General features: G+C 45.8%; 2 protein-coding genes across 2 annotated transcripts; both read right to left on the bottom strand.

The window, feature by feature from the left end:
- Positions 1-816: 816 nt before the first annotated feature.
- On the bottom strand, positions 817-2,956 carry LOC127772364 (ammonium transporter 1 member 1). The gene has a single exon (XM_052298399.1). The coding sequence runs from the start codon at positions 2,803-2,805 to the stop codon at positions 1,309-1,311; it is 1,497 nt and encodes a 498-aa protein (XP_052154359.1). The 5' UTR covers positions 2,806-2,956; the 3' UTR covers positions 817-1,308.
- Positions 2,957-9,221: 6,265 nt separating this feature from the next.
- On the bottom strand, positions 9,222-10,343 carry LOC127769980 (uncharacterized). The gene is made up of 3 exons (XM_052295640.1): positions 10,163-10,343; positions 9,891-10,047; positions 9,222-9,761 (listed from the first exon to the last, which is right to left on the bottom strand). The coding sequence occupies exons 2-3, from the start codon at positions 10,010-10,012 to the stop codon at positions 9,551-9,553; spliced, it is 333 nt and encodes a 110-aa protein (XP_052151600.1). The 5' UTR covers positions 10,013-10,047; positions 10,163-10,343; the 3' UTR covers positions 9,222-9,550.
- Positions 10,344-11,292: the final 949 nt, after the last annotated feature.

Genomic DNA, 11,292 nt, shown 5'->3' with positions numbered 1-11,292 from the left:
TACAGGTAGGGAGTGTACTGCAGGAAGGTACTACAGACCATGATTGAATGGATAATATATTGTCGTCGATTAAAAAAAGAGGAAAACATATTGCAATTCAGAACTACAAGACGAGAAAGCATCCGTTTATCCTAATATATATAGTCAAAAGCTGTACCGAGCAATTTGCAGACCTCATTTTGCGGACTAATCAGTGCAACGAGCAGATATATTGAAAAACAGATATCACAATATTTAAGGGGATAATAGTAATGTGCTATATTGCCAAAAATGCCAAAATTAACTCTATACCATATCGTGGCTGTGTGCGACAGATGAGAGATCAATTGTATTTTGGGAAAAAAAAAGGAGACAGATCAATTGCTAAAATAGCCATATCATATCGAGATGCATTCCACATTTACGGGAAAAAGAAATGCAAAACTGTAGTATTTTCATGCTTCACAATCCCAAAAGAAGAACAGCGGACCAAAACTTGATATAGTCTGTTCTCTATACAGCGGTCGTTGTAAAGATCAGGCTGCTTAATTTGGTCGTTGTCATCGCACAGTTCACAACTATAGTATGTTTACTTTATCGCCATGTGGCATATGCTGATATGCACAATTGCACACAGGAATCTTTTCTTTCAGACTAACTGGCGAGTAGAAATGTGCACATGGACTTTGACTATTTAATCTTCAATTAGTATAAGGCTCTAAATATCACTCAGTGTAGATGTACTGATTCAGCATAAACAAGTACTCTCGGTAGAGTTTAAATGAAATGCTTTTGGTAAAAAATATATATATCGTAAACATAATGCAGAACTGAGTATAAAACAAACACTCTCAAACCACTAGATTCCAGGAAATAAGCCAAAGTTTTGATAGAGAGGTAGAGCACTGCAGGACAAAAGGACCCACGCAAAGTCTTTGAGCCCTGCACAGCCACCTATCTTGACCACCATTCCACCACACCCTTATGACGATAAAATTCGACCACAAAATAAAACAATAATAGCAGTAACCATTTTGCAAAAGAAAATTAAACCCTAACCTCTGATTCTTCCCACCTTCACACCACACATTCTAAGACACGTACGCATGCCTGTACACAAGAGAAGCCCAGCAAAAGTGAAAGACACTCGTCCATCCTACAGTGTTTTTACAGTCTTGCAACACCAGAGAGAGCGGCAAAAGCATTTGGCCCAAACAGAAACTGGCAATCAAATATGGGGATCAAATTTATGACGTGACGATCGAGATCGGAGAGGGAGAGAAACCCGTGATTTCTTCCTTCGCTGTGACGTCGTTCGTTCTGGATTGGTTACACTTGGTTGTTGCTGTTGGAGGCAGCCGCCGCCGCCGGCTCGACGCGGGTCTGCGCGGACCGGAGCATGAACCCACCAACCCCAGACTTGTCGTGCTCGTCCTCGTCGTGGTAGACGTACGCGAACCCGCCGTGTCGTGTCAGGTCCATGCCGGACGTCTCGTCCTCGGCGGAGATGCGGAGCAGGCCGAGCTTCTTGAGCCCGTAGAAGAGAGGTCCCATGGTGCAGCTGACCCACCCGAAGATGACCAGGATCTGGATGACGTGCGCGGCGAGCAGCTTGCCGCCGCCGCCCATGAACAGGCCGTACGGCCGGCCGGCGCCGTAGATCTCCTCGACGTACTTCTGCCTCGCGAAGAGCGCGGTGAAGAGGATCCCCCACGCGCCGCACCCGCCGTGGAGCTGGGCGGCCTCGAGCGGGTCGTCGAACTTGAGGCGCGCGGCGAGCGCGTTGAGGCCGATGAGCACCCACGCCGAGACGAACCCGCAGATGATCGCGGCCCACGGGTCGACGACGCTGCACCCGGCGGTGATGGCGGCGAACCCGCCGAGGAGGCCGTTGCAGACGTCGACCACGTTCCAGTGCCCCGTCTGGAGCCGCTTCCCGAACAGCGTGGTGAGCGCCGCCACGCTGCCGGCCAGGGTCGTCGTCACGGCGGTGCGGCCGACTCCGGACCACTGCCCGTTGATGCCGCCGGCCGGGCCGTACGTCTTGAGGATGGTGGTGAACGACCCGGGGTTGAATCCGTACCAGCCGAACCACAGCAGGAAGGTGCCAAGCACGACGAGCGACGCGCTGTGGCCCTTGAGCGCCACCGATCGGCCGGCGTGGTCGAACCTCCCGATGCGGGGGCCCTCGATGAGCGCGCCCCAGAGCCCGGCGACACCGCCGACCATGTGGACGACGCCGGAGCCGGCGAAGTCGATGACACCGGAGCCGAACAGCAGAGGTCCGGACGTGCGGGAGGCAGAGGCCCACCCATCGGCGGACCAGATCCAGTGGGACACCACCGGGTAGACGAACCCGGTGAGGAAGGCGGAGTAGATGAGGTAGGCGACGAACTGCGTCCTCTCGGCGATGGAGCCCGACGTGATCCCGGCGGCGGCGATGGCGAAGGCCCACTGGAAGAGGAAGAAGTCGTAGTCGAACCCGGTCTGCGGCATGTGCTTGAGGCCGAAGAACTGCTTCCCGATGAAGCCGTTGGACGGCGTGCCGAAGGCGAAGGCGAAGCCGAAGAGGTAGTAGAAGAGCGCCCCGGCCGCGGCGTCGAGCACGTTGGTGAGCATGATGTTCATCGTGTTCTTGGCCCGCACCGACCCGGCGCAGAGCATCGCGAACCCGAGCTGCATGGCGAACACGAGGTACGCCGAGAAGAGCAGGTACGTCGCGTCCACCGCCGACGTCGTGTCGGCGAACCGGTTGCACAGGTAGTCCGTCGCGTTCGCCGCCACCGGCCCCAGCAGCGGCGCCAGGTCCGCCGCGCACGTCGCCATCTTCCTCCCTCCCTCACCAAACCCTCCTCCTCTCTACGATCCCTCGTTCAAACTAGAGCTGCTGAAACGGCGGCAGGATTGGGCGTGGGAGGTTGGGGAGAAACGCTGGCGCCGGATTTATAGGAGGAGGAGGTCAGGTCGCTCGCTCGCTCGCTCGCCGTGCGGGAGAGATGACGCGGAATATTTATTGTTAAATCCAGCTTATTAATAGCTCGAAAAAAAAAAGCGAATGGTTTCGCCGTTTTGGTTTTTGGCGGCGGGGCCCACCGCGCAGTGAATCTTCCGTGGTGGAGGGGGATCTCCTTTGGCTGGGTCGGCTTGCGGCGGTTGCGGGGTGGGAGCCGTTTCGGGGATCCCGGGAGAATCTGGATGTGTAGCTGTAGGCCGCGATTAATGATGTGGTTTTCGCTCCCTGTGTCATGTCCTGTGAGACAAACGACGAGATGTGGATGATGATGTGTATGGTTTCGAATTAATCTCGCCTTCATTTTTCGTGCTTGTGACTCAGGATTTTTCTCCATTCTGTTTTTTTAATACATATCCTATTCTGTTCTGCTCCGTGTAAATGGTTATGTGCCTTTGTGTACCATAACAAAATGGGAAAAGGAATAATCAAACAGCTGGTAGTTTGACAGGTTGGATTTATCTGTATGGAAGTTTTGACAGAATCGGAACTCTTTTAACACCTCCAGGAAGGAGAGAAACTAGTCAACACACAAAAAATGGAAGTCGTGTAGGAAATTCTTGATTATATATGTACATGGTTGAAATAGCAGGTTTCGTTTCACATCGGCGTCCGTCCTTATCAGCTTTTGAGGGGAAACAAACATTTTACAGAGTGCAATTCAAGGGTTTGCTTAATCTTTATTAAAACTGACTGTTTTTTTGTGGTAAAACTTGAGTTTTGGCGCTAATTTATGCTCCTTTTATTAATAAAACAGCAAAGGAACCGACCTGGTTGTACCTCGAGCGCACAGATTGACAAACAGTTTCACTGTTCCACATCACGAAGTACCACCGCCAATCATTTGCCCAGATTAACTAAAGAGCAAAATGAGCAATGTCAACGATAAGATTCAAATAGGGCGATGTCATCGAAGAGGACTTTGGTGTGAATAAATTTGGGAAGAGACGCATCCTGCAAGCTCATAGACTTTGTTTAATCAGGCTCAACCTTTTTGCTCTGGTCAATAAGGGAACCCGCTCTGTTTTCGTAATATACAAAGCATTTTGATGTTTTTTTTATACGTAGAAATATCAACAGTAACATCTCTTCTGGATTGTTCTGAATTCAGATATGTAGTAGTCGACGTGCAATACTGGCAACCACGCGATCTTATTGGAGGTTCAGAAAAATACAGAATTTCTTAAGAAATTTCTATCGTATTTATTTCGTACATGCTTCAGAATTCAAGCAAGCACGTACTCTGCTGCCCTAATCTGGCCCCTTGTCGTCTCTTGACGAGCATCAGTTTATAAAATCTGATTTAAAACCATGCGAACACCAATCATGCACTCCCCGTTTAAACATAATCAAATTGCAAGTTGAGAAGATACTCCAAACCAGCAGTAAACTACTCCCAAGTTGTCAAACATCTGCATAGAAGAGATCGAGATAAGCCTCTAACTCGCAATTAGTTTAGGGTTTAGCTGTGTCGAGGTCGCCGTAAAAGTGTTTTAAGTTAACGATCCCCAAACGGACCAAGCACAAGCAACTCCCTCCTGTGGAGACCCGACGCAGTTGGGTGATGTCTCGCATCGCCATCGATGATCACCCAGTTCGCCACAGCAAGGTCAGCGTCCGATTTGTTTATCTCCCTGTCACCTATCGGATTCCTTATTAAATCGCCATCAGCAAGGATGGACTAATATGCACTTGTTGGGGTGAGAGAGAAAAAAAATGAACTCTGCAGGTAAACATATTCAGAGTAAGAAACTTCCCCACTTGCCGCATCTCCCGTTGCCAAATTCCGCTTTGCATGTTCGCTGATTAATCTGCTATTTCTCTTCGTGTTGCTTATGCTTATGTGAAGAATCACTACATGATTGTTGCATCTACGCGTGGATATTCTGACTTTGGTTTAGTTAAATCGGGTTTCTGTTTTAAGAAATCGGGTGAGACGTAACGCGATAGCATCTGATCTACCTGCTTCTTGGATAGATTAAAGCGATATCTGAGTTCCGCTTGATGTTGTCCTCCACTCCCATTCGCCAGAGTTATCTTCTATCAGTTTCTGTTCTAGCTGTTCATCCTGACAAGATTAGATTAGTGTGCCATGTGAGCAGGAAAAGAAAACAAGGAGAATATTTCTACAAGGGAAAGTATTTTCTACTATTCTATGCCTGTAATGTGATACATTCCTGCAAGCAGCCAAGCATGTTTTCATACCGTTGTGTGCCCCCCTAGTTTATGAGTTTCAGTGACATTTGACATGTTAATTTGGCGGCAATACGAAATTCAGAATCCCATGGGCTAACAGCTTCGCATTGACCTGAATCTCTTTTGGATCATGCTGATCTGGGTGATTCCCGCCGGAAAGAAACAGCTATGCATTTGCTTGGAATCTAGTTTGGTTAATGATCTAGTGGCATGGATCACGTTGCATGTAGGCATGGATTAATCTAGAATGACCTGTTTTTATACCTCACTCATGGTGTTTCTTTCTGAATTCTGAGAGTGTCCTGAAGATATATCTGTGGTGCTTTGGCTCTGAAATCTTATCTATACAGACTGAAGATAAATGTTACAAGCTTTAAAGGCAGCTTAGTCGTTATAAATTGATAAGGTGCACTTTGATGACGGATTGCATTGCATCTACTTCAAAGGGGTTTCTGTTGTACGCATGTTCTTGATTCCTGAATGCGTTGTCGCTTTCTTGTTTAGTCTAAGATAGACTAGAGGGTTATTTTTAGGCAATGTAACAAAATGATTTATGAGTTGTCTGGTTGCTGTTGCTCGCTAGCTCCCCATTTATAATTATCCAAGACTGTCTAAATCTCCAAGTTGGAAGCTCGACACCGTGCGGGAAGTTGAATGTTTCATTAGAATGAAGGTAATTGATCGATTAGGCACTGAATGAATGATTGGTGGAGATTCTTCGGAACATAGTATAGTTTATGAGATAACCAGGGATACAGATACCTACCTAAGGTATCACAGGGAATGTCACATAGTCAATGCACCAAAGAGGAGTAGAGGAAATGGTAGCTAACCTCTCTTCTGCCAAATACTCAAATGTTTACGTCTGTTGATTCAGATACAGTTCATTTGGCCAAATAATTGTATTAGATTCCTTGTAAAAAAAATCATGGTTGAGCTAATTAATAATCAAATGTCGCTCTCGGCCTTCTGGACAACTAATGACTTCCATTTCTTTTTGGAAGAACAATGGCTTCCATTTCGAGCCGAGCTGTTGAAATACTAATTAAGATTCAGTTAAAAGGGACAGAAATCAGTAGTATATACTCCATAAGATGCAAAGTCAGCGTTTCTCTACACAAGTACGCACAAGTATCCTAGCTGGTCTGACGTTGTGCTGTCAAAAACTGATGACATGCTGAAAGATGCTTAGCAAAGTTCCCCTCTCGATCAATGATTTATTTTCCCAGGAGACAAGTTCTTACAAAGTACTAGTCAATGCTCGATTGTATTCTAGAAAGTGATTTTTGTCATCGTATTGTACAAGTAAACAGGATCAATCACAGAATTGATCGAATGGAAGAACATCAACAGCACCCAGCACTCAATGTCACTCAAGACTATGTTCTTTCTTCTGATGTTAATTCACTCTTTTTCTCGGACATTACAGGTGTTAATTTCCATTTCCGTGCAGATCTAGCTGTCCAATGTGTCAACGAGGGTGATTTATCTGATAGAGATCCTCATTGATTCCTGCGTGTCTCACTTGCATAACCAGAGTTTCCTCCGTGTCGACCAGATGTCGATGTCCTGCTGCTGCTGCTACTGCTACCGTCGTACGGTCGGAGCCATTGCATTTAATCTTCCTGCATCTTAAAGTCAGAGCTGACCTTTTTTTGGGGGGAGATAGAGGCTCAAGATTAGAGCGTGAATGAACGTATCACCCATTCATTTATGGCTTTGATATTTCCTGGTCAAAAATAGGGGATCTTGAATCCTGATACTAGTGGTTGCGACTTGCAGAAGGTGCGGTCTTTTTTTCCTCCACAGGGTTTAAATGTTCATACTCATGCTTGGTTTAGTTCACAACTTTTTCTTCAAACTTTTAATTTTTCTATCACATCAAAACTTTCCTAGTCTGTATGTAGGAAAGTTTTGATGTGATGAAAAAAGTTAGAAGTTTGAATAGTTCCCCAATTTTTTCCCTCAAAAATATTACACCGAATCTTTAACATGTGCATGAATCATTAAATATAGATTAAAAGAAAAACTAATTACACAGTTGACGGAGAAATCGCGAGACGAATCTTTTGAGCCTAATTAGTCAATGATTAGTCATAAGTGTTCCAATAACCCACATATACTAATGATGGATTAATTAGTCTCAAAAGATTCATCTCGCGATTTCCAGGTGAGTTATAAAATTAGTATTTTCATTAGTGTTCGAAAACCCCTTTTAATATTTAGTAAACATCCGATATGACACCTAAAAATTTTCTTTTCGCGAACTGGCGCCGTCGGCTGTCGCGTGAATGCGTGATGAACTCGCTTTCTGGATCTAAGAGAATTGGATTATCAGAGTTAATCAGCTCACCTCGCCGCAATATTTTGTGCTAACCTACACTGCAGCAACTCTGACTGACTAGTGGTAATACGTAGCACTACATTTTTCTCTCTCTGAAAATTACTTCCATTTTTTTTTTTGCGAGCAAGCGGACGGTATGACGTTGGGGGTGACGTCAGCGCATATACTACACCACACCTCAACGGTTATCACGTTCTATTATGTTTTTTCTTTATTTTCCTTCATTTTGTTTCATTTTATTTACTGGAAGGAAGCGTGTATTCCGTTTTCTTAGTTCTACCGCCTCGCGGTGAAAGACTTCGTGCAGGGCTGCATGCAAGGCCTATAGGCCCCCTAATCCAACGGCCCAATTCTGCCGTCTTACGTGTTATTTGGTAGGCCGGGCCGGCTGTCTCGGACTCCTGTCTAGGCCGACATTTTAGAATAAGTTTACTTTCACTCCCTTAAATATGCCAATCTGATCATATCCCTCAACCACAATAGCATATATATGGCGTCGACAGACCGCTCATCGGGCCACCGCTCACCGCCGTGATGGGGGAGTTCATGGGGCTCGACTCCAGCACTAGCGACCTTTGCAGCGTGCGGTCGCGGCTCGGGCTGTCATACACGAGGAGACTGGATGGGAAGGAGAGCCTGTTCAACGACGAGAGGACAAGGAAAGAAAAAAGAAAATCTTCATGCTGACATATGGGTCCTACATACTGACTCAGCCGATTAGGTTACATTATTGAGCCACCTCATCAAAAACCACGCTTAAGACCACCAAGAGAGTCATTTTACACTGGTTTTTACAGTTTAGGGGTCAAGATATGGATTAGATTGAACCCATATTTAAGGGAGTCAGAGTGAACTTATTCCCGACATTTTCGACAGAACGACCCATCTCCGATGAACCGGCCTGCATCCGCTGATCATCCATCACCGGCTCGTGCGGGCAGCGGCGGTGTTTCATCTTTGCTGGGCCAAGCTACAAACAATGACGGATCATGCAATGCTCGGCAGGAATCAATTTCAGACTTGTGTCATAAAGGGGAAAAGAAAGAAGATTAGAGCATGCATATAGATATACGTGTTTCTGTATATATTCAGCTTCAAAGCTAGCCTGGCACCACACTGGGTATTTGATTTAGCTTTTTTAGAAAATGATTTGATTTAAAGATTAGACACCCCAAACAGTGTTATCAAAATTCAAAGAATCTGGAAATTTAACGCCCACAGGTCACCAAGATTGGTCTTTTCTGCGTGATGAGAGCGTTATGTGTGAAGCCAATTCATCACCACCACCACGCCGAGGACTGCGTCGTGGACCATCCCTTTCGCTAGCTCCATCAGTGACAGCAACATTGCACGCGCATTTCCGCCCGGTGCACTCACCAGTCACCACCCGGCCGCCCGGTCCAAAGCTGGGTTCGAGACCACTGAATCAAAAGGAGGTGGAAAAAAAAGAGAGGCGCATGGCCAAAAGCAGCCGGTAAAAACGGCCAATGATCACCATTAAGCTCAAAGCTTGCTAGTGCAGGAACCTCACAGGTGTCACTGAACTAGAGACAGTGCTGCTGCTTTGCTTAATTGCTTTTTGGTCCTATGACGATGATGATTGATGAGAGCCGTGACGGTCAAATAAAGCATCCACAAACATCTTTGCAGTTTTGATATTCGTTAACAGATGGCATGTGAGGGCTTCTGAACTTAGCAGCCAGTGAATTTTTCGGTTGTTTCCACTCATGTGAGTCCTGAAAACTAATAACGGCTGACACAAAATCTTGCTACCTAGCTAGATCACCATGTGGCATCGTCGTATTTTACAAAAGAAAAGAGCATAAAAATCATACACAAATGGAGGTATTTAGTATTTACCGACTTTGCCAAGAACAAAACACTTGCTGCAAGCTTAGCGTGTCACTAAACTGTGAAGTGAGGAGATGATTAACAAAGATGTAACGCTACAAATTAATTAAGAAGAGACGATCGAGCGAAGCATGAATGATGCATGCATGTCTAGCTTGGTGTTTAACTGACTAGGAGGAGTCGAAGTTGTAGTGCTTGTCGATGCCGACGACGACGTCCCATGTGCAGCTGAGGCCCTTGGGGAAGACGACGAGGTCGCCGGCGCCGAACTCGACGCACCTCCCGGTGCCCTTCACGGAGGCCCTCACCCTGCCCTTGAGGAGGTAGCACGTCAGCCTCGCGTCGAACTTGAGCGGGAACTTCCCCGGCGGACACCCCCATCTTATATAACCAATCACATCCAAAATTAAACTAACTTAATTTTACAAATCAAATCACACCGGATGGAAATTAACAACCAAATAACGAGGAGATTAATTAAGGAAGAGCCAGGCTTATGCATGTACATACTTGGGCCACGACTTGATGCCGAGCTGAAGCAAGCGCGCCTCCGGCGGGTTCTTCTCGACGGTGATGGACAGGCTGGGGCCGGCCGCCGCCGCCATGGTGTCCGGACTCGACGTCGTCCCCATGATCGAGGCTGTACTGTCCGACGAGCTCGCAGCTACTATACGATCGAGTCCGAAGCTAGTTAAAAGGCTGGGGCATCACTAGCTAGGTGATCTATAGCTTGTTGCTAGGAGAAAGAGAAACAAAAAGGGAGGCGCAGCCAGTAGCGTCACCTGGAGGTGGAGAGGCTCCAAGCGCACTTTGGGGGTGGGATCAGAGAGAGCTTCTGGTATGGAGGGCAAGGGAGGGAAGGAATCTGTGCGCGATTTTCTTGTTCTTTATTGCACCCACGTACACACCCGTCGTCGAACGGACTAGCCCGATCGATGAGGCGATTACTGAGCGAGGAGCGAGGTTTTCTTGCTGCCACGGGTTGGTCGCAGCAAATTAAGGGGCGGCTTGGATTTATGCCTAGTTTAGATGTCCGGATTCATATACAAGAAAAAAAAAATTGTGCTCTAGTACGTAGTGTTCAAACATATCACCTTATTATTCACCTGAGATTTATCTTTTTTTTCCCTCCCTACATACATAGTATATTGAGTATCTTTTTTTTTTGTCGTGGTAGATGTTATAGTGTTGAACATCTCTTAAATTGTTTTTATTTCTTTTAGTTTTTAGATATATTTATGAACTAGGTTATCAAAGGAAAATCGCCAGGTTGAGTGCGCCTTATCCCTACCAGTGGAGGAATTTATGAACTTTGATAAGCTATTTTCCTTTGGTTGGTGTGGTTGTGTCGTCTTTTCATCTACCATTGTGTTATTTCTAGTGTGTTTGGGCTTTGTGCCAATAACTTTGTAATAAGTGGTTGTAGCTTCAATTGAAGCAAATGTCGGGTTTTATATCCATTATCTTAAAAGGTAGAGGAATTTAGATATGCTAGACATATACATGCGCGGACAATGATAGATATTATTGAACACTGAAAATATATGTCATCATAGTGTCATTACTTACGAGCCGAGTGGTTGCTCGGGCTGATCACCAAGCCATTTAATTCACCCTGGATTCAATGCATGTAATTTAGCCAATATTTGGTTTAACCCAACCACAATATTATTTTTGTACCATGTGATAAATGATATTCGTAACTAAGACATGTACACAACAGAAGTAAGAGTAATAGTGACTTATTGAGTACATGTTATTTACAAGATGATACATGCCACCAACGTAGGAATTACAAAAATAACCTACCACTATATCATTGTTCATTGGTTAGTTGTTGCTGAGTTCTTGTTGATGTAATGTAAACTTATGACACTAGCACATACCGGCCCATATATGATGGCCTCAAATG

This window comes from Oryza glaberrima, chromosome 4, assembly GCF_000147395.1.
Source record: "Oryza glaberrima chromosome 4, OglaRS2, whole genome shotgun sequence".
NCBI lineage: Eukaryota > Viridiplantae > Streptophyta > Magnoliopsida > Poales > Poaceae > Oryza > Oryza glaberrima.
Note: the sequence above shows the minus strand (reverse complement) of the source record. Positions and strands in the feature narration are given on the sequence as shown.